General features: G+C 32.2%; 1 protein-coding gene across 3 annotated transcripts; it reads right to left on the bottom strand.

Moving 5' to 3' along the window:
- Positions 1–148: 148 nt before the first annotated feature.
- Positions 149–22,038, bottom strand: LOC127718975 (uncharacterized). Of its 3 annotated transcripts, none has more exons than XM_052225049.1 (5): positions 21,913–22,038; positions 9,572–11,360; positions 5,858–6,055; positions 4,154–4,315; positions 149–1,769 (listed from the first exon to the last, which is right to left on the bottom strand). In XM_052225049.1, exons 2-5 carry the CDS (start codon positions 9,587–9,589, stop codon positions 1,185–1,187), a joined length of 963 nt encoding a protein of 320 aa, XP_052081009.1. In that variant the 5' UTR covers positions 9,590–11,360; positions 21,913–22,038; the 3' UTR covers positions 149–1,184. The 3 variants fall into 2 exon arrangements, 1 of the variants encoding a protein (XP_052081009.1); XR_007990069.1 differs by lacking the exon at positions 21,913–22,038 and having other exon boundaries at positions 9,572–11,839.
- Positions 22,039–23,870: the final 1,832 nt, after the last annotated feature.

Consider the following 23,870-nt stretch of genomic DNA (forward strand, 5'->3'; position numbering starts at 1 on the left):
TCAACATTTATCAACACTTATATACAAAATATAATATACATATATATATAAATATATATTTAGACTTTAGAGTATAATATATCCAATCCCTAAAATGGAAATAATAACAAGATAATCAAAGGATGTGATTTCTAGTCTGTTCACTCTTGATGAAGTTTTCATGGTAGGAAATTTAAATTCATTAGGATTTCACCAATTTAAAAGAATTTAAACATGATATGATACAAATATTCAAAAAAGAAAGAGAAAAATGTCTTAAAAGGTATTTTAAATAAATTTATGAATTGTTTACTACAAAAAATCATTTTTTTTTGTATAACAGCTTTTTCAAATGGACTTACATGTTTACTGATTCTAATTTAAGGCATTGGCATTGGCATACCATAAACGCAGTCCACCAAAAAAAAATATTTATTTCAAATAGGAAAATTTGAAAGTACAAAGGTACCCTGCACAAAGCACGGGCATACCAAACACAGTCTAATTATTGACATATTCATTTATCTAAATTAGGAAAACTTCAATTTACAGAGATCCTTGCACATGGCACAGGCATACCTTATGAAGTTATTAAATATCTGTTAAATAACTATCAACAGATTTGAAACATGTTCAATAAATAAAACTTTATATATGATTGACACATGTACAGGAATCATAAATTATATACAAGTTTAATTAGCACATTTTAGTCATTGTAAGTCAGCGAAGTAATACACTTTCTTACAAAAAAAAATTTCTAACAAAGCATCAAGTAAATTATCAGTCGTTTTTATCATCACTTTTTGAAAACATTATAATTTATAAAGGTCATCAGTATTTTGTTATACCCATTCTTTCAGAAGGTGCTACAAGACTATTTTCTTAAAATATCCAGCTCTATGTTTGCAAGCAAGTTTATATACTTCGATCTATAATTAAGTGCTGTCCTCTTTGACTAGATGTTCACAAAATACCATATAGTCTTCTTGTATAAAAACGTTCTTGAAATTCTATATACAAGACTGTAGCATAGAGTTATTATTAAAATAATGACAGAGATAGGCATAACCAAAGACAGTATGCTTATAATTTTATCTATTTATGTAAAGATGTTCACAGAAAACTGACAACTTGTACAAAAAGTCTGTACAAATTATAATTTGTACACAACATATACAACAATTAACTTTTTAACATGTGGTTTAAGCATTTAAAAACCAAATAACACCATCTTCAACTGCTGTGACAATAGGATTGCTGATATCTTTCAAAAGACATAATTTTGAAGTTAAGGTTACATTCTCTGAAAACCAAAAAGATCCACTTGCCTCTGGTAAAGGAAATACATCTAGTTGTACCCAAGTAAAGACATTGTCCATGAAAGAGTGTTGGTATATCTGCTTGATTTTTCCAAACAGCATTGTTGGATGTCTTACACATACAATGTAGTCACATGATCTAGACACTGACTGATACAAATAAGTAGTGAAATACACCTCTCTCTTGCGGTCTTCATCATATCTGAACACTGTATTTTTCTTCTCTACTATTGGATCTATCTCAAATGGTTCAAACTCTAAGTTTGTAAAAATTTCTTTGTATCTACAATGTAGATTTTTAATGTCCTCCCTTGGTAATAAGCTGTTGGATAATATACTATTGACACTGGTAGCAGGATATTCCTCACGTGGCAGAACTTTCTCTGCAACTTTATGGAGTGCATTCTTCCTGCTACTGTCAGATTTTACTGTTCTATTGAGCAAATTGAAAACACTCCAGTCATATATCTGAAGAAAAGATAAATGATAATAAAACAAAATTGAATTGTAATAGATTATTTAAACTGTATGACTGATGACATAACTTATTATCAAAATCCTATTTATTTTGTTATACTGTATACATAGTCCTTTTTAATCAGTCAAAATTGGGGGAGGGGGGGGGAGGGGGCACTCCAATACTCATTTGATAAGGGGTGACGCTGGAGTTCTATTACCCAACCCATTTTTTATACTCAAAAATATAGGGCTTTTTCATATATTGTGCAGACATGCCAACTTTTGAAAATCTCCATGGGGGATTTAGTGCAAGACCAGATTAATAAGGGTTACAATTTTTGCGGCGTTTCTGTATGCACTATTTTTTACTCTTGAAATAGTCTCATTTTTCTTCTTTTTCCTTTTGGTAAACTGATGATGAGCTAGTGAGCCTTGATTTCTTTAGTTGCATGATTCTTGTACTTATTAATTGGCAAAATAACTTAAAGAATAGAGAAAAATGGCCTTAATAAATAAAGGATACAAAGTGAAGACTCTCCCCCCCCCCCCCCAACCCCCTTTCCCCCTCCAAAGACTTCCTTATCTTTGCACCATGACTCAAATGACCTAAACCTAAATGTCCTAAAGTTAGAAGGATGTAGATGAAGACAGATTTTGAGTTAATCTATCAGTATTAATGAGAAAATGGATAAAATTTTAGTTATCTTTCTTTCTGATCAAAGGTGCTTTTACTGGCGAAGGCTTATACACGGTAGAAGTGAATACAAAATGGCGTCAATTTTACATCAGGACTGGACAGAAACACGTCAGATTTCAAAATTTTAACGGAATTCAAGATCAATGCTGTTTTCTAATGAGTTCATTATAGTTTTCGTCTTTCAGTAGTTACTTATGATTTTTTTCATGAAAATACGGTAAACGCTGCAAATTGTGATCGTATGATAAATTGATTCTGTTTACAAATTAATTAATTTTGACGATTGTTATGACCTATCAGATAATCAGATTACATGTAACAACAAATTATGACACCTGTTGTGACCATTGATCAGCGTTGTCATAAAATATGTCCCCATGTAAAATTATAGATTTATAGAAACGGATCAGAAAAACTTCAAAATCGGTAACCAATAATTTTTCGGGTTTTCAACTTGTTTTATGATCCCGATATCAGGTTTGAGGTTGAGGCATGAAAATCGGAATAGTTGGCGATCTGTTTGAATAGGTATAAATGTTTATCTTTATTTGGTGTATAGAAAGTATGCTTGTTTCTCTGGCAGGTTTAATCTGACTGCACTCGTGTGCATGGTTCATTGTTTAATGTTTTATTATTAACAATTCATTGCAGCATGTTCATTGTTGTTGACATTGTGGTTCACATTTTTGAAACTGTTTTTTTCTCTTTCATAACTGGGCCCTGCGAGGAAAATAAAATTGTACCAAATACCACTTTGTTTCTACATGTATAATCAATTATTCAAGTAAAATGGACAACATGAATCTGTTATCATTTTGAATGAGAATGATATCTTGATAATCCAATGTTCAGAGATTGAATCTTGTTCATAACAGAGTGGACAACCACAATATTTATGTCAGTAATATTACTGAATCATTTATGTTTAACTTGTTTGTCATCGCCTATTGATATCAGTGATTTTATGCTCAATCAGTTCGTTAGAGGATTTCGAATCGGGATTTAAATAGAATAAAAGAGTAAAGTACATTCAGGTGCATGAGAAGAAAAAAGAAAGTTTAACTATTCAATATTTAATTCAACACACAAGGTTTAGTCCTCTGCTAGTTATTCATATTATTTGATTTAGGCATTTTCAACCTTTGGCGACACCACTGTTTAAATGCCTATAACATGTACGATATGACAAGCGAGCATTACAGACGAACGTTCTAATCTGACCCAGTCAATTGATAACCTGAGTGCGCCAAGAAATTGTTTTGTTCAGGCTGTTATGAAAATGATTCTATAAGATTGGAATTTAATTAATTTAGTTTCAATAGTCCATTTTCATATTACCTACTTTCGGCAATGGAATCAATATTTTTTTCCACAGGTTACCCTCTCTGTGGCAGGACATCCTGGTACTCAGTCAAGCAAGAGCAACATAAATGAGTAAATTCAAGATTTTGATTGGTACAATTTTGAGGGAAAGTTAACTGTTTAAATGCTTTCTATACATGACTAAATAATCCGAAAATAGTAAATTTCCCCAAAAAATTGCACTGATCATATATCTGATATTACTTTTTTTGGCTGCTCGTTATTGACCGAGTACCAGAATGTCTTACCACAGAGTAGGAAACCTGTCAAATAATTGTAGAACCTAGAGCCAAAAGTTGGTAATATGAAAATGGTCTATTGAATAGTTGCTTACACAGTATGTTTGCATGACTGTAGATTCTTCATGCCCATGCTGTAAAATCTGTCTTGTTATCCAGCTATTTGCTCTTTCTAGTGGATACAACCACCTATCATATAATGGTCCAAAATCCATAAACCCCTCAGGTATGTGGTGAAGTAAATGTGTCGTCAAATTCTGTAATGTTAATGTAATATAGATTTATAGAAAATTACATCTGCTGTTTATGATTTATGCTATTTGTAAAAAAAATAGTAGTAATATATATGCCGCATTTTAAGACATTTTATTGTTTTATGTCTCATCCAATTAATACTTTCTGTTTTAATTCATCATTGTTTGCTTTAAGTATCATTATTTCAAATATTGTTGCAAAAGAAATAACATTCAATTGTCCTTTTTTAATATGAAAAACGATTTTTCATGAATTTTCTTCATAAAAATGTGCAATGCAACTTCTTTAATTAAATACACACATAAGTTCAACCAAAACTTACATTAAATCATTTATGATGATAGATTGTAACAATACAATAAGCTTATTAAGTTTCAAAGTGCCCTAATCAGCTGAACAGTGTAAAAAGTTTCTAGTGTATAATTTTGACAAACTGTGAAACATTTCGGAATTTGTATAGAACCTCCAATATTTAATGCTGACAGCTGTCTTATTAAAAATTGATTTAGTAGTTAAAATATGGCAAATGACATGAGAGCTTAATTACTTATCACAAACATCATGTAGACACTGGACAGTGCAATTTAAAACTACTTTGGTCATGTAAAATTTAAATGGTGAACAAGTTCAGTTGAAAAACATTTTAATCAATGCTATGGGTCAGTCTGAAACGTGCTGAGATTTTTTCTGTTTTCAAAAACCTCACTGTTACAGTGTACCTTTACATAATCCTATTGTTCTTTACCTAATGCTGTCAATTTTTAGACAATTCAAGTATAAGACTGTCGTATATAAATAAAGAAGAAACTATTAAAAACAAAACGACTATTTCTCAATCTTTTATTAATTTTTGCTCCTTATCAAATAACCATAGAAAGGGAGATAACTTTTAAAATAAATAATTTTATATAGGAATGCTTAAGAAATTTCTTATTTTACTTGTCGCAAGAACATGAATTTTATAACTTCTCTTTTTTTTTAAAAACTTTTATCAAGCTTTCTTTCTTATAACAAAAAACATGCTTTTTCATGTATAATCTACACAAAAGCAATTTTAAGCACCATACAGTGACCTATAGCTGTTAATTTCTGAGTCTTTTAGTCTCTTGTCGAGAGTTGTCTCATTGGCAATCATACCACATCTTCCTTTGAATATAAAAGTTAAAAATAAGTATTCCTTACTAGCGAGATAAAAATAATAGCATAAAAAGAACAAATCAAATCCTGGAAAAAAACTGACCTTTGATAGGAAAATTGACAAACCTATTCAATTACTGTATACCAACTTATTTTCACGGATACTTTAATTAGCGTTTTACCCTTTCTGGTCCACTTCACGGCCATTTAATTTAGCAATTTTCTAATTTACTTGATGTAGTTTGATAAGAAAAGATCCAAGTTTTACATATTTGCGATGATTTATATATGGTTATTTTTCTACTCGCGAAAATAAGTTTGTTTACAGTAGGTCTTTTTATTTGATCATCTTTGCAGTGCTTTAATTTGTCAGTACATGCATATTCAAATATATTATAACAAAATACCTGTAACGTAAGTGGAAAATCTCTCTCAAGTAGTGTCACAGCAATATGGGTGTCTTCTATCAAAGTTGGAATTTCATCTTTCAGGTATGAAGGTTTAACAAGTCTGCTCAACACATCAAATAGTTGAAAAAGTGTCTTCTCTTGTTGCTGTCCTAGTAGACCTCTTAGACACCATGAAGCAACATTTTGAGTCACAAACTGAAAAGTTCATTTAAAAATGTAAATGTACATACAGCTATTCTAATTTTCAGCACATTCCATTTTTCATATTTGCCAACTTTTCAAGTTCAAGCTTGTTAATTAAAAAAAAAAGCTTATTTCATAAAATCCTTTCCTCTCCCATCTCTAAATTATTTCTTATTTGTATCATTCTTTTTAAAGTATGGTTTAAATTTTGTTTAAATGTGTGCATTCAAATATCTGAACCAATCTTATCTTTGTTTTGTTGATTTCATCCTTGTCATTTTTATGCCCCCGCCGTAGCGGAGGGGGTATTAAGTTTTACCCTTGTCCGTCTGTACGTACGTATGTCTGTCCATACGTCCCAAAATTGGTTTCCGTTCTCTAACTTGAGGTTGCCTCAACCAAATATTATGAAACTTATACACAATGCTTATTACCACAAAACACAGATCAAGTTTGAATTTTGGTGGCGTCACTTTAACCATTCTAGAGTTATGCCCCTTTATAAATGGAAAATTGCTAAATTTTTAGTTTCCGTTCTCTAACTTAAGTTTGCCTCAACCAAATGTTATGAAACTTATACACAATGCATATTACTACAAACTACAGATCAAGTTTGAATTTTATTTTTTATGGTGGACAGTTGTCTTATAATAATTAGTAATCATCATGATCATACAACATTATAATTTTTATATTTTGCTTCATCAGTTTATAAGTTTGACTGACTGTTTGCATAGATATAAGAAGATGTGGTATGAGTGCCAAGGAGACAACTCTCCATCCAAGTCACAATTAGTAAAAGGTAAACCATTATAGATCAAAGTATGTCTGTTACTTTTCAGTATGTGTTTAGCTCAATGTTTAAGGATGTAATTGTGCACTGACTTATATGGCTTACACATACATTGTATGTTGTTTGGACTGTGATGGATAATTGTTTTTTCCCTATGAGCCAGGAGTTCTGAAATCGTATATATGTTAATTACCCTGGTGTAAACAACACCCCTAGCCTACCTTAGCTAGGTATAATAAAATGCTCCGCAGGGCGCAGCTTGATACGACCGCAGAGGTCGAATCCTGAACAGTTGGGGCAAGTATGGACACAACATTCAAGCTTGATACAGCTTTGCATTTGGATTGTGATTAAATATTTGACACAGCATAGGTTTCTGACACAGAATGAATGTGGTCTAAGAACTTAAAAATTTTAAATTGGACATTCACCTATTATGGTCCAATATCCAAAATCTAAATACATGGTTAGATTCAGCATATCAAAGAACCCCAAGAATTCAATTTTTGATGAAATCAAACAAAGATTAATTTTGGACCCTTTTGACCTCAATGTGGACAAAGTTGAAAACGCGGCCCAAAAATCAAAAATCTAAATACATGGTTAGATTCAGCATATCAAAGAACCCCATATATTCAATTTTTGTTGAAATCAAACAAAGTTTAATTTTGGACCCCGATTTGGACCAACTTGAAAACTGGGCCCATAATCAAAAATCTAAATACATGTTTAGATTCAGCATATCAAAGAACCCTAAGAATTCAATTTTTGGTAAAATCAAACTAAGTTTAATTTTGGACCCTTTGGACCTTAATGTAGACCAATTTGAAAACGGAACCAAAAATTAAGAATCTAAATACATGGTTAGATTCCGCATATCAAAGAACCCCAATAATTCAATTTTTGATGAAATCAAACAAAGTTTAATTTTGGACCCTTTGGACCTCAATTTGGACCAATTAAAAAAACGGGGCCCAAAATCAAAAAACTAAATACACGGTTAGATTCAGCATATTAAAGAAACCCAAGAATTCAAGAATAAAACCCCATTGAAATTGGTCAAGAAATAAGCAATTTATACGAAGTATCTTCTTTTGCACAATACTGTGCAATTAAATATTTCTTGCTATTGCGCAATACTGTACAATTGACAATTTCTTGCTATTGCGCAATATTGTGCTATTGGATATTTCTTGCTATTGCGCAATACTGTGCAATTGAAGATTTCTTGCTATTGCGCAATACTGTGCAATTGAAGATTTCTTGCTATTGTGCAATACTGCGCAATTGAAAATTTCTTGCTATTGCACAATACTTATTATATAATAATTTACACATCCTTTTTGGTGTGTATCTCCTACCATATCATTATTATTTGCTTTTAAATATAAATCAGAAATAACCAACTTAAAATGGAAAATTTTAAAAGAAAAAAAAAATGAAAAAAAAAAAAATCCCCCCCCCCACAAATATTTTGAACCCCCTTATGATTCATCACCCCCAAACTCAATCCCAGCCTTCCCATTGTGGAATGGTACCTTGCAGTACAATTTCAGAGAGATCCATACACTTGAACACAAGTTATTGTCTGGAAACTAGAAAAATGTGTTTTTTGGCCCCTTTTTGGCCCCAAATTCCTAAACGTTTAGGGCAATTACCCCCAAACTCAAACCCAGCTTTCCCTTTGTGATATGGAACCTTGTAGTACAATTTCAGAAAGATCCATACACTTACACACAAGTTATTGTCCTGAAACTAGAAAAATTCTTGTTTTTTGCCCCTTTTTGGCCCCTAATTCCTAAAATATTGAGGCAATTACCCCCATCATCAATCCCAGCCTTCCCTTTGTGGTATGGTACCTCGCAGTACAATTTCAGAGAGATCCATACACTTGAACACAAGTTATTGTCTGGAAACTAGAAAAATGCTTATTTTTGGCCCCTTTTTGGCCCCCAATTCCTAAATGTTTCGGCAATTACCCCCAAACTCAATTCCAGCTTTTCCTTTGTGATATGGAACCTTGTAGTACAATTTCAGAAAGATCCATACACTTACACACAAGTTATTGTTATGAAACTAGAAAAATGCTTGTTTTTTGCCCCTTTTTTGGCCCCTAATTCCTAAAATTTTGAGGCAATTACCCCCAAAATCAATCCCAGCATTCCTTTTGTGATATGGAACCTTGTGGTACAATGTCAGAGAGATCCATACACTAACACACAAGTTATGTCTGGAAGTTACAAAAATGCTTATTTTTGGCCCCTTTTTGGCCCCTAATTCCTTTACTGTTGGTACCATAACCCCCAAAAACAATCCCAACCTTCCTTTTGTGGTATTGAACCTTGTGGTAAAATTTCATAGAGATCCATTCACTTAAACTAAAGTTAGAGTGCGAAAACCAATGTGTCTTCGGACGACGCCGGACGACGCCAGACGACGACGACGACGACGACGCCGGACGACGACGACGCCAACGTCATACCAATATACGACCACAAAAATTTTTTTGCGGTCGTATAAAAACTGAAAGACTTAACTACAAGCACAAATAATTGAAATGATACATTTCCATAATTTTTAACATTATGAGTCATATATTAATCTAAATTTTGTTTTTATTAAAAAACACTTTCTGATTTATGTTTGGTAAGAAAGTGCATAAAGTTCTATTATTGTCTACTTTCTGTTTCAAGCACTAGAAATGTTCTATTATTAAATTTTATTAAACAACTTACCTGTTGCTTTCCATGCATTGTACGTAGTGTCCACTGTCTGGAGAAATGGTCAGCAGGTGTATAGTCAAAACCTCGAGGGTACTGTATAGATTCTGCTCTTTTGTCAGCAAGTTTTACTTAACTCTTTGAGAGAGACCATGGAGCATCTGGAAAGCTGATTTCTTCTTCTGTGACAACATTTGTAGGCTGGGGCTCTGACTGTTTTTTCTGGGTTTTTTTTGGTTGTTTTCCCTGATCTGTACTCTTTCTCTTATTGCTCACCCAAGTTTGCTCAAATCTGTTGTATTGCTTCTCACAATTTCGCACTTTTGCACTGTCAGTCTTCCCACTAATGAAATCTAACACATTTGAAATAACATCTGAAATGGTATGCATACCATCGGTTTGCATTTGCTTTAGTCTGTCAAAATAAGGAAGTGGATATAAGGGATGAATGCCTCTTAAACCAGTTTCTTTCTGGTGGATGGTCTTTTGGTTCTTGTTCGGTTTCGAATCAAAATCTTTACGTGCTGCCATTTCTTCATCTTTAGAGTAAAACGCAGGCTTTGGACCGTTGACAACAGTTTTAAGCGCAAAGTTTGTGCAGTCAAGTCTATAGGCAGAATCATCACTTAGGAACTGTCTGTTTGATATGTGGATTGTTTTGTTCAGGGAATTGTTCCTTACACCAACTTCTTTGCAGAACGTGCATGATCTTAATGCTGCTTGACCTGATAAGTGCAGTAATTTTGCAAAGGCTGGAATATCACACAGATATTGAAGAAGCGCTATCTTAACTGTCACTGGAGCATCTTTGTGGGAATCATAAAGCTGACATTCCATATTGGATAGCAACTCATCAACCAATATTGTGATATATGGATCCAAAGACTTAGGCTCTTTTCTGCCATTCCCTGGGATAATGCCAACCAACATCATTGGTCCCAGAAGGTAGCGAATCTCCTGAGGCAATGATATCCAAGTCAAGATGATAGGCCACATAGACTTCTGAGCAGCATTGTTTTTGTTGGGATTAACACCATCAGTAAATAGTGCAAGTGGTACACAGTGCTCAACATCAGTGTCTTTAAATATACCATTATCTAATTCTGCTTGAAATATTTGTCCATCAGTATAGTCACACAGTTTACCATTTGTGTCGAGTTTCTTTGCATAAAGTATTTTCGCAAAATTTTTTGTTCCGAACCAACGAGCAAGTCTTGGAACAACTGGCATATAGCTGAATGTCTTCTTACAACGATTGCTGTCTTTATACAGAAGTGATTCAGTACAAATGGTGCACTCACGGATACTGTCATTCATTGGATATATTTTACAGTCATTCACACAACATTTGTACTGTTTAATAGGAATTAAACTTGGTTTGATCATTTTAACTGCTTCCTTGTATAAAGCTGGTAAACTATTCGGTTGAGGCATGATGCGTTTCTCGTGCTGTAAGCACTCAGTTAAAGCTGCTTTGGACATTCCACTGTTTGATGAAAATATAAGAAAATGTTCTGATATAGCTTCAATCAATGTTCTAGAAGATCCTTTATACAATGGTTCCTGAAGATCATTCTTTTCTTGCTGTGCCTGTACTTTTTTACTGTAACTGTCCGTTGAAACATTGTCCAATTGTGATATTGAGTTCAGATGACTAGCATGGGTCTTTGTGCAATGTATTTTGAATGTTTTTCTTGGAACAGTCTTTCCATTACAGATTGTACACATGCACTTTTGTTTGCTGCTTGATGCCATGTTGTATAATAATACTGTTGACCTCTCTGTACCACATAGGTCTGATTCACTGAAATAAATAAATATATATTATTTCATTTCTTAAACAAGAATGTGTCCATAGTACATGGATGCCCCAATCGCACTATCATTTTCTATGTTCAGTGGACCGTAAATTGGGGTCAAAACTCTAATTTGGCATAAAAATTAGAAAGACCATATCATAAGGAACATGTGTACAAAGTTTCAAGTTGATAGAACGGAAGGACAGACGAACGAACGGAAAACGGACGAACGAATGGACGGACGCACAGACCAGAAAACATAATGCCCATAAATGGGGCATAATAATGGGGCATAAAAATAAGTTGCAAACTTAAATTCATATCAAAATACCTTTCCAAATGTAAATGAAAATTAAATGAGTTAACGTCTCTTTGTGCATTTATGAAAAAGGAAAAAAGTCACAAAATGCCTAGGAAAAAAGTCACAATTATATATGATATGTTGGAATGCAAATCAAAAAGTCATATGTATGAAATAAACAATTAAAATGGAGTTTTTAAATGCATAGATAAAATTCATAAAACACTTGTAACAGATCAATTATTTTCAGTGATACATTTTTTAATGTATATAAACGAGTTGAAGTAAACAAAATTATATTTAATACGTTTCCTCATATTTTTATAAATGATTGAACAATTAAATACATAGATATTAACTATAATAAAAGTGTTATTATGGTGTTTTTTTTCAAAATTTAGTTTTAAAGAAACAGAAAAAGCTTATTGTTTCCTTCTCTGTAATAATGAAGATGTATTTCATCAGTATGGCTTCCTACAAAGACCAGAAGCGAATGGTCTACAAAAAGGGGAAATGTGCCACAAATAGCCACTATAAATAATCTTAACAGTCCCTATCAATAATTGTTGTAATCACTAAACCATCATTAATGGGGATGATATGTTTAACACTAAATTGAAGAATTCTCATGTTATTGGTAAAAACACAGCTATATAGACAAAAAAATCAAAATGACATATGGGCAAGCCATATAATAGAATTAATGACTCAAATTCACTTAAAGGGCACTAGCTATAAGATACATAAAAAAAATAAATTATGATTTTTTTTTGGTTCAAACATTAATGAAAGTGAAATAATGGAATAATAATTCGCTTTAAGCAGCCAGTATGGTCCAATTTGGTCAAAATAAGCTGAGAAACATTGATGATGAATTATTCACTTGCAAGTGAATAATTCGACCTCATTGAATCTGTATTCATGTGAACTTTTATTATTAGATGGCGTTTAGACTAAAATACACATGAAACGAAGCTACATATTATCATGGCCATGCCCTATAAACTGTTTATTTTAGACTTTTTATAATTTGGATAAATGTTTTACATTGTTATAAAACAAATATGAGAATTTGAGTCAAATCGGTGAACATGAATTTGACAGCTAGTGCCCCTTTTTAATATTGAGCTGTCTAACTCACATCTACTTTAAAAAAGATATGAAAACAAAAATAATTACAAATGTACAATTAAACATGTATCAGTACACCTGTCTGAGCTTGTACAAATTTCTTTTGCTTTAAATTTTTTATCTAAATTTCCAAAGCTTAAGAAAACAAGCATTCTGTGAGTATTGCATGGTTTACTTTTTAATCAAATGCGGGACAAGCACGAGAAAATATGAGTACCGACACGAAACACAGAAAATAATTAAGGGAAAACACGAAGCACGCACGTCGAACCAAACACGTGAAAACGAGAAATAAAACGTTGAAACACGAAATCACGTAAATAAAAAGGCTGAAAACGTTGCACGAAAATAAGCCTTTACCACCCTCTAAATAGGTCATACTAGATGTCGACACCTCATATTAGAACTAAAGTAGATGGTCAATTTAGTTTGCTAGGTTAAAGAAATCTTCAACTTGCTCTAATTTGCCTGTGAAGACCATAACACCGTCATCCCTATTGGAATCCTATTGACAGTGTAATTTGATGTTTTCTCTCCATTGGAACTTATCTAAGATTTTAATAAATAGGACAGACAGATGCAGATCTGTGCATGTTGGTGAAAATATACCACCCATGGGCGCTCCTATAAATATAATGTGTTTGTATAACAGTCCATTAAACTCAAATTCATTGTTTCTAAGAATTAATTTAACAAATGAAGTTAAATCTATTTTGTTGAGAATCTTTAAAGTATATTCTCCTGTGTGTCAATTAATTCTAATGCATTGATAACAGTTTCTTCTAAATTATCAATGATCATATTTGTGTACCTTGACGTACATCATAGGCAATAAGAATGCATTCTTTTTTGACCTCGTGGACTCTATTTTATTAATGAAATCTTTTTATCTTGAATGTAAAAGTTATGCCTCTTCAATAATGGTTTTATAATTAGATCAAGTAATTATCTCTCGCGGGAGAGTTAACGTTGAATTTATTGATGATTGGTCGGTAACGAACATTAATGTGTCCTGCTAGCTGACCAGTTCACAATGCCTCATTACTTATTTCTAGATTAATTTTATGAATTTTTGGAAGAATGTACATGTGTCCTCCATGTTTTGAATTATTATTATTCTTTAAGAAGTTATGCGTCTGGGAATCTTTTTTTTTCTCTCCTTGCTTTATATTTAACACTTCTCTCAACATGCCAAAATTGTAATGATTTACAATAAAAAGAAAATATTATCCTCCACACACATGGCCAAGATAACACTGATATATAATTTCTTATTCAGTTGAATTAATAATTAGAATAAAAAAGTTCTAAGGTTCATGTATTGTCTTTTGTTTTTTAAAAAGCAACTTGTTTATTTCATTCATATGTTTTTAGTCCCTTTTCTATGGTGAAATTCAAACACCCTATTTAGATAATTTTACTCTGTAAATTTACTTCCTATGAATTTTTTCAGGTGACTTTTTTTCCAAAGGATTAAATTGTGACTTTTTACATTATAAAATAAAATGCTCCGCTGGGCTCAGCATGATACGACCGCAGAGGTCGAACCCAGTTGGGGCAAGTATGGACACAACATTCAAGCTTGATACAGCTCTGAATTTGGATTGTGATTAAATATTTGACACAGCATAGGTTTCTGACACAGAATGAATGTGGTCTAAGAACTGAAAAAATTTTAATTTACCTATTATGGTCCAATATCCAAAATCTAAATACATACACGGTTAGATTCAGCATATCAAAGAACCCCAAGAATTCAATTTTTATTAAAATCAAACTAAGTTTAATTTTGGACCCTTTGGACCTAAATGTCGACCAATTTGAAAATGGGATCAAAAATTAAGAATCTAAATACACGGTTAGATTCAGCATATCAAAGAACCCCAATATTTCAATTTTTGATGAAATCAAACCATATCATTATTATTTGCTTTTAAATATAAATCAAAAATAACCAACTTATACTGGAAAATTTTAAAGAAAAAAAAAAAAGGAAAAAAAGGAAAAAAAAATCCCTCCCAATTTTTTGAACCCCCTTATGATTCATCTACCCCAAACTCAATCCCAGCCTTCCCTTTGTGGTATGGTACCTTGCAGTACAATTTCAGAGAGATCCATACACTTGAACACAAGTTATTGTCTGGAAACTGTAAAAATGCTTGTTTTTTGGCCCCTTTTTGGCCCAAAATTCCTAAACGTTTAGGGCAATTACCCCCAAACTCAAACCCAGCTTTCCCTTTGTGATATGGAACCTTGTAGTACAATTTCATAAAGATCCATACACTTACACACAAGTTATTGTCCTGAAACTAGAAAAATGCTTGTTTTTTGCCCCTTTTTGGCCCCTTATTCCTAAAATTTTGAGGCAATTACCCCCAAAATCAATCCCAGATTTCCCTTTGTGGTACGGTACCTTGCAGTACAATTTCAGAGAGATCCATACACTTAAACACAAGTTTTTGTCTGGAAACTAGAAAAATGCTTATTTTTGGCCCCTTATTCCTAAACGTTTAGAGCCATTACCCCAAACTCAAACCCAGCTTTCCTTTTGTGATATGGGACCTTGTGGTACAACGTCAGAGAGATCCATACACTAACACACAAGTTATTATCTGGAAGTTACAAAAGTGCTTATTTTTGGCCCCTTTTTCCTTAACTGTTGGTACCATAACCCACAAAATCAATCCCAACCTTCCTTTTGTGGTATTGAACCTTATGGTAAAATTTCATAGAGATCCATTCACTTAAACTAAAGTTATTGTGCGAAAACCAATGTGTCTTCGGACGACGATGACAACGTCATACCAATATACAACCGCAAAAATTTTTTGCGGTCATATAAAAACCAGCATTCTGATATATCTTACAATGTCTTATACATATATCGGTATTAAGATTTTCCTGAAATGGCATACCGGTAAATCAAACATGCCTTATTGTTTATTTCTCAAAAATTGCAATAACAAATTCACACAATAATTTCTGAATTTACATGGTCCCGGAACACAGTTATTGTCCCTCGTTTTTAGTTGTCCACGAATATAGTCCCTAGTGTGGACAGTGTGTTACTTGCCATTTTTTTTTATACCCCTTCCAAATGTATTTCTTCATGTCTTTTGCCTCAAATAGCAAGTAGAGGAAGGAAATTACACTGTAAAAAAATTTGGGTCATGAATTTTAAAGTAAAGTAGTGATTTGGTCCAGCTGAAAAAGGTTAAAAATTAGCACTTCGGACTCTGTCAAAAGATTTCAAGACCCCCTTAACATAAAATTGTTCATATTTTGAGTTAGAGCTGTTCAAAATTTCTATATATATTGATATAATTTGTCCAAAAAAGTAGTACAACACACTGTAAATATATTATTGAGAAAGCGCAGGTGGGATTTTTTTTATTTTCATTTTTTGTCTTAAAAAAATGCACTACAAAAGAATTGTGGTCTACATGGTCTAGGAACCTAAGAGGTGAAATCAGAAAATATAGAATCTGTACTTTGGCAACTTCCCTGAATGATTTAATGGTGCCTATTTGTCAAATAGCAATTTAAACAAAAGGATTTAAACTTTTATTTGATAGAAACTCAGCAAAAATGACCCATTTTGGCATTATATGGTCAAAATAAACATTTCAAAGCTTTTTCAATTTTGATGCATAAGTGGCATTCTGACTTTCTATGTGACAGGCTTTCATGTGTCAATATTTGTGTTTCTATGCTTTAATCAAGTTGTATTACTCATTTGTGAACTCTGAATCTACAAAATAGAAGATTATCTCATACAATATGTGCAAAATGTGTTGTAAAAATGACCCTAGTCTAACGCCCTGTTTGGATCAAGTTAAATGTGAGGAGCTTGGTACATAAAAGTTGACACAAATTTTTTATTTCCTATATATAGCTTCAGTATGCATTTTTAAATTTAATAAGTGCTACGGCCAAAATTGACCCTAAATTTTGTTCAGTCTTACTTGGCTGAAGACCCTTTTATACTAATATGGTATGCTATTTGTAATTTTTCTTTCCATTAAAGTACATTACATAAATATGTAAGAATTATTCATAACCAAAAAACTTCACAAATGTAAAATTGCTGGAAAATATTACATCTTCATGCAAGGTCCCCCTTCATTTTTTGGCACAGGCTCATATAAATTTGACTTTTGAATAATTGTGATTAGTCTGATAAATCAAATGAGTATTCTATTGTTTTAAATACATGATATGTTATATATATTTATTAAGCAATATTAAGGCATTTAAATAGTAATTTTTCGCAATATTTTAATTTTCAAAGCCCCAAATGTTTGATAGTTGAAATTTTTCAATTTTAACGTCAAAATTTAACATGCCATGTTGAATGTAAAATGTATCATATTGTCTATAAGATATATTCTATTGCCATGAAACTTTGTCAGCATCACATAATTTATTAAGCTTTAGTAATACCAAGTTTTATTAAGATAAATAATTCTATCCTATTAGGTCCAGGAACACAGTTATTGTCCCTCGATTTCCGTTGTCCACGAATATAGTCCCTAGTGTGGACAGCGTGTTACTTGCCATTTAAATGGACAGAAAGTCACAAGACATAAAGTCACAAATTTGATAGGACAAAAAGTCACAAATAATGTTTTGACAATTGTTTGAATATATTTTGAAATATTTGCTTTTTATTACATATATTCATTTTTAAGTTAACATGGTTAAGGAAATTGCTCATAAACCTTGATAAATGAAAATGTATTTAATTTTAATCATGAAAAGGATATATTACTTGGCACAATGAAGCCATTTAAGTACCAAGCCACTTTGACATTTTGTTTTCATAACATTTATTTGATCATTATTGATATTTATTGAATAAATTGTAATAACAAAGTTGCTTCGTTTATAAAATTTCATGAAAAATACAGAAAAAATATTTTTAAAATAAGTGTTTTCTTGTTCAAAGAAAAATAATCTCAAAACTGAATTGTGACTTTTTGTCCTCTGACTTTCTGTCTTACAGTCTTTTTTTTTTTATACCCCTCCCAAATGTATTTCTTCATGTTTTATGCCTCCAATAGCAAGAAGGGGGATGAAATTACACTGTAAAAAAATTTAGGTCATGAATTTTAAAGTGAAGTAGTGATTTGATCCAGCTGAAAGTGTTAATTTATTTTGCAATTTGAAAAACTTTAATAGATTTAATTATGCTGTAATTGTAAATCTTAAATATGAGGTTAATTAACCATCAAAGGAATAATTATTTGCATTTCTTTAATAGTCAAAGGGAATTTCTATTTGAAAAAAAGCAAATTGAAAAGGGACACAAGCTAATATTCACTCATATTTTTGAAGCCATTACATTATTATATATATATTCATGTTTTGAAACTAATTTTCAACTAATGATCAACAAACAATTAAATTGAAATGAAATTTAATTTTGAAAGATAAGAAACAATCAATCTTGAAAATTATAAATGAAAATAACCAAAAGTCATTTTGAAATTTATGGATAACATGAAAAAGATTTTAGTAGTAGCAAGGTTAATTCATGGAATGAATTAAGTTTGCACTTAATACACAGACATAAAAAATATCTGTGCAATGTTTTAATATTATGTAATAATTTAATGAGTTCATATATATATTCCTTCACAAAAAAATAGGATTGTTGATGTGATACTTTCATGATCGATCAAAATAGAACATAAATTTAATATTCCACAAAGCCTTACTTTTTTCTATGCAAGGAGTACAATTAAACTGTTTTCATGGTTTTGGGTCAATATAAGATAATATTCACATTTAAAGATAAAATAATTGAGATTATAGAAGAGGTTTTCTTTAAATTTATCCCCTGTTGCCATATGTTCCCTTTTATAGACCAATAAACATGATAAACCAAACTTGAAATAAATGGTCAGATATCAAGAGATGCAAATAAGAAAAGCTAGGTAAAATAGCATTAATAAATATATATATTGTGAGTAAGAATTAGTATTCTCAGTTGTATAATGTGGCATAATTTTTTTTTAATTGTAAAGGATAAAAAATAGACACAGGTCAGATTGTATAACCCCTGGTGTCATCTAGGGCACCAGGAAAACAAAGCAATTAACACAAGAATACATGCAATATCTTAATTAACAATTCATTTCCTCAAAATGTTTGTATGGCTTCTATTAAATTTGGCATTTAACAATGCTGTCATGACAATTGACCAATCATTAAAGAAGAGAAATAAAACAAGTTTTTATATTACACCAATAGCTGATATCAAATATTAACTAATTATTGATTGGTCAAGACAAGTCATTTATAATCTAAGTACCTTCATTTCTTACAAATTAATTATTGTTCAACACAAACTTAAACATGGATTCCCAACAGCAAAGTCAACAATACCTAGCGCGTCATCAACACTTCAACCAAACTGCATCACCACAGAATTTATTCGTTCCTAGACCCTATGTTCAGACCACTCAACACCATCAGACACCTACTCAGATGTGTTATTTGAACTGCAAATGTTGTGCCATGTACTTGATGACCAATTGTGCATGTCCATGCAATCAGCAGAAAGTCTCCATCGCTACACAGACAGACCAGGTCCAGAAGAACTTTGTGAAAGATGATTACTTCAAGCCCAAAACCTCAGCTTACCAATTATTACAGGTATGTACTTTTATTTTATTTATACAAAGAAAAGGAGGTTATAATGTGAGTTTAATTTCCCAATATCAAATAAGAATGTAAAAAAATTATGTACAAAAGTTATATATGATTGTTATAAATGTTCAATTACCAAGCACTGTACAGATATGGACTTATTTCCATAAAAATCCTGACAGCTGTTTTTATTGTAGAAAAAAAAGTTATGATTAGTTATCCTTTAGGTGTCATACCACCAATTTAAAAAATCCCTATCCATTCAACCCAATTTTGCAATTTTTACAGTTTCCTTAAAATTTAAGCTTCATAAAAACCAGGATTATCCTGAGTTGTACATGTATCTGAATCACCTTTCTAAATGCAAATGTTCAACAGATGTTTAAAGTCTTCTAAGAAAGACCTGTCTTTCAGAAGTCAAGTACTACTAAAAATAACCCCTGGTTATTTGGAAATCTTAAATAAATATATATAAGGGAGTGCATAAATCATCAATTTTTGATGCAAACTCATCATGCTCATAAACAAGTAAATTTTGGGTCAAAATGGTCTAAATTTATTTCTCTTTCATCAAAAGTTTCATTTCTGCAATTTTGATGGTTATTTTAAAACAATGACATGAAAAGCACTAATTTTGTTTCAGAGTCACTTTTACTGTGTCAACATAATAAATACCATTTACTGTTCAAAATGTCTCTAACAAATACTTTTGGAGTTTTTGAGCTTACTAAAATTTTGACAGAAAGGCAGACAAATTAAAAACTATAGGGCTTATGTTTTTTGTCACCAAATGAAATTAAGATGTTGATTTTACAACCAATGAGGGGGGGTTGGAGGGGTCCTGATCTCGAAATACCGGGCTTAAAAACATGGTCCCGAATTTACAGAAATTTACATCCCAAAATTAGAAAAAAGAATTCCTGGATCCCAAAAAGGATCACTACCGAAAAACACCCGATCCTGGAGTCCCGATAAAGGTCCCCCTCTCCACCAATTCAAGTATGCTTAATGTTTTTTCCAAATTCTATTAACATGATTAACATTAAGAAATTTATTATAAATATTACACTTATTTATAAAGTAAGCTTTGCATATCAACTATTTTCCTAAAATATGTACTACTATAAATTTCTTTCTGACCAGTAATATTTAACCTTTAAAAGAATCAATATATTGACTTATCACTTAATGATATAGTCTAGCACTGAAAAACCAAATGCATTCTTTGTAATCCTTTTAAACGAGTGTACATTGAACTAGCTGTAACTATAGACTCTTAGATCTGAATTTAGTGTCTTTTTGTTGTTGGGATGTACAAGTACCCTGTCACATACACACATGTATTTCTATTTGTATCCATCTGATGAGTTAAGCCATTTTCTTTTAACTTTTATAGTTTGTTCTTATTATGTCCCAGTTTAGTGATTTTGGGGCTTCTTAAAGCTGACTATGTGATATGGGCTTTGCTCACTGTTGAAGGATGTACAGTGACCTGTAGCTGTAAATTTCTGTATCATTAGGTCTCTTGTGGAGTTGTTTTATTTGTAATCATACCACATCTTTTTATATCAATGAGATAATTAAAAAGTTAATCAGCCACCATAATAAGGTTGAGGCAAACTAAAGTTAGAGAACGGAAACAAAAAATTTAGCAATTATTTCAATAGTAAAGGGGCAACAGTTCACAGTTAAAGTGACACCCCCAAAATTCAAACCTGATCTATATTTTGTGATATTATAATAAAGCATTGTGTATAAATTATAATTTTCATAGCATTTGGTTGAAGCAAACTAAAGTAAGAAAACGGATTAAAAAAATCATTTTTTTTTCGCTTGTAAAGGGGCATAACTCTTGAATGGTTATACATTTGTAGTGACACCACCAAAATTCCAACTTGATTTGTTTTTGTGATAATTAGCATTGTGTATAAGTTTCATAACATTTGGTTGAGGCATACTAAAGTTAGAAAACGGAAACCAACTTAGGGACTTGAGCACACTTTTTCACATCTGTGGATATAATTTCATAGAAAAATATCGTCCGGATCCTATATAGTATATTTCATAATTACATTATGTCCGTGGACACAATTTTCTGTGAAAAAGTGTCCGGTGGACAATATTAAATCCTACATACCCACCAGTGGCAGATCCAGAACTTTTCATAAGGGAAGGGGGGCTCCTGTCATGCTTCAGTGATTCCCTATATAATCAACCAAATTTTCCCCACCAAAGGGGGGCCCCCCGCTGTATCCGCCTATGCCCACATAAAGTCTACCCAAATGGCCCCATCTAAAAAGTGGTTGTGGACCATTGAAGAGAAACTGGAGAAACTGTTGCAATAACTTGAATAAGTGAATAACTTATTGTCTTATAAGTTATATAAGTTATACAGTAGTCTTGGTTGATATTCAATTTTAAATCAGAACACTTTTTCATACTTTTGTTGTTTGACAAATGTGCATACTTACATTTGTTTTGGACTCTGCAGGGCAAATGTGTTACTTGGCTGTACATCTTAAGTTTATGGTTAAAATTTTATAACGTAGCTAAATCAGAGACATATATACACATCTCTGGCTAAATTTATACAAGTATTTGTGTAAAGGGAGGTAAGAGAGCAATCTCTTTATGGAAGGGGAATAGGTAAAAACAGTACTGCAACTGAGCTGCATGCATAAACATAACACGTTCTCATCTAAAATTAAAAATTCTCATTCACGGTAATTTTTCAAAATTCGTACTCAAATAGGCCGAACTATTACTCATAAGACAAACGTATGCAAAAAAGGAGAAAAATAGAGGAAAACATGTTTTTCTTTTTATCGAACACTTGAAAATTGTGAATCTGGCATATTGAAAATCTGGTGTATGCTAAACTCAATTAACTTACATTTCTCAGGTCTATGTGTCTGCGTACAAACCTGGTGTATGCAGACTCTTCAATTTTATTTCTTAAATTTTTTTTCAGGTCTGTATGCCAGCATACCAACCTGGTGTATGCTGAACCTCCCATTTTATTTCTTGATTTTATTTTTCAGGTCTGTATGCTAGCATACCAACCTGGTGTATGCTGAACCTCAAATTTTATTTTTTGATTTTATTTTTCAGGTCTGTATGCTAGCATACCAACCTGGTGTATGCTGAACCTCACATTTTATTTTTTGATTTTATTTTTCAGGTCTGTATGCTAGCATACCAACCTGGTGTATGCTGAACCTGACATTTTATTTTTTGTATGGAAAACCTTCAACTTTATTTTTCAAGTCTGTATGAATGTATACGGACATAGGGGCCTCGGTGGACAAGTGGTCTTAGTAGTTACTACTGTAATCACTAGACTCGACATTGAGGTTGTGACTCCAATCTTAATTGACTAGGATTGTATTTTTCAGGTCTGTATGCTAGCATACCAACCTGTTGTATGCTGAACCACCCTATTTATTCTTGATTTTATTTTCAGGTCTGTATGACTGCATACCAACCTGGTGTGTTTAACCTTCTATTTTATTTCTTATTTTATTTTTTAGATCTGTATGCCTGCATACCAACCCGCTGTATGGAGAACCTTCAACTTTATTTATCAAGTTTGTATGAATGCATACGGACATAGGGGCCTCGGTGGACGAGTGGCTCTAGTAGTTACTACTGTAATCACTAGACTCGACATTGAGGTTGTGACTCCAATCTTAATTGACTAGGATTGTCAGTTTTCCTATCGAAGGTCGGAAGTTTTCTTCGGCCACTCCGGCTTCCTCCACTAATAAAAAATTGCCGCCACAAAAAACAAATCAAAGTGCATATATACGGACATATGATGGATGAAGAATTATGACATTACTCCATGGTCTTTTATTCACAGTTTTGGCATAATTGTTAGTGTGCAGGAAGCGCCGTTTATTTGCTTTTTTTTTGTTTTGTTTTTGATGTGAATGTCTTGATTTTGTGTCATTGATGGGTATACACTTTCCTTTAGTCTCTGTTCCTTTCTTTTTCCATACATTGGTATTTTGGTCTGTAGTGCAAAGATGTTAATATTGAACATATGTGATCACTTCAATATAATTGCATGCAGATACAAAAATATTTGGATTCTTTTTAATTTCTTTAGCCGGTGTGTCTGCTCACCCAGTTGACGTATGGTGTGTTTAGATAACACAATGTATTCTTAAAAAAATAAAAGAAGCGGGCATTATCATCACATTGAACTAGTGCCTGTGTTTAATCTGTTTAAAATAGCATTTACGTGTATTGTGAAAACGATATGTATATATAGATAAGAAGATGTGGTATGATTGCAAATGATAAACTCTCTACCGGGGACTAACTGACATAGACTATGACAACTATATATTACTATATGAATGCTTTTGACTAGATGTATAGGGGAGGGTTGAGATCTCAGAAACATGTTTAACCCCGCCGCATT

This window comes from Mytilus californianus, unplaced genomic scaffold (genome assembly GCF_021869535.1).
Source record: "Mytilus californianus isolate M0D057914Y unplaced genomic scaffold, xbMytCali1.0.p SCAF_10, whole genome shotgun sequence".
Taxonomy (NCBI): domain Eukaryota; kingdom Metazoa; phylum Mollusca; class Bivalvia; order Mytilida; family Mytilidae; genus Mytilus; species Mytilus californianus.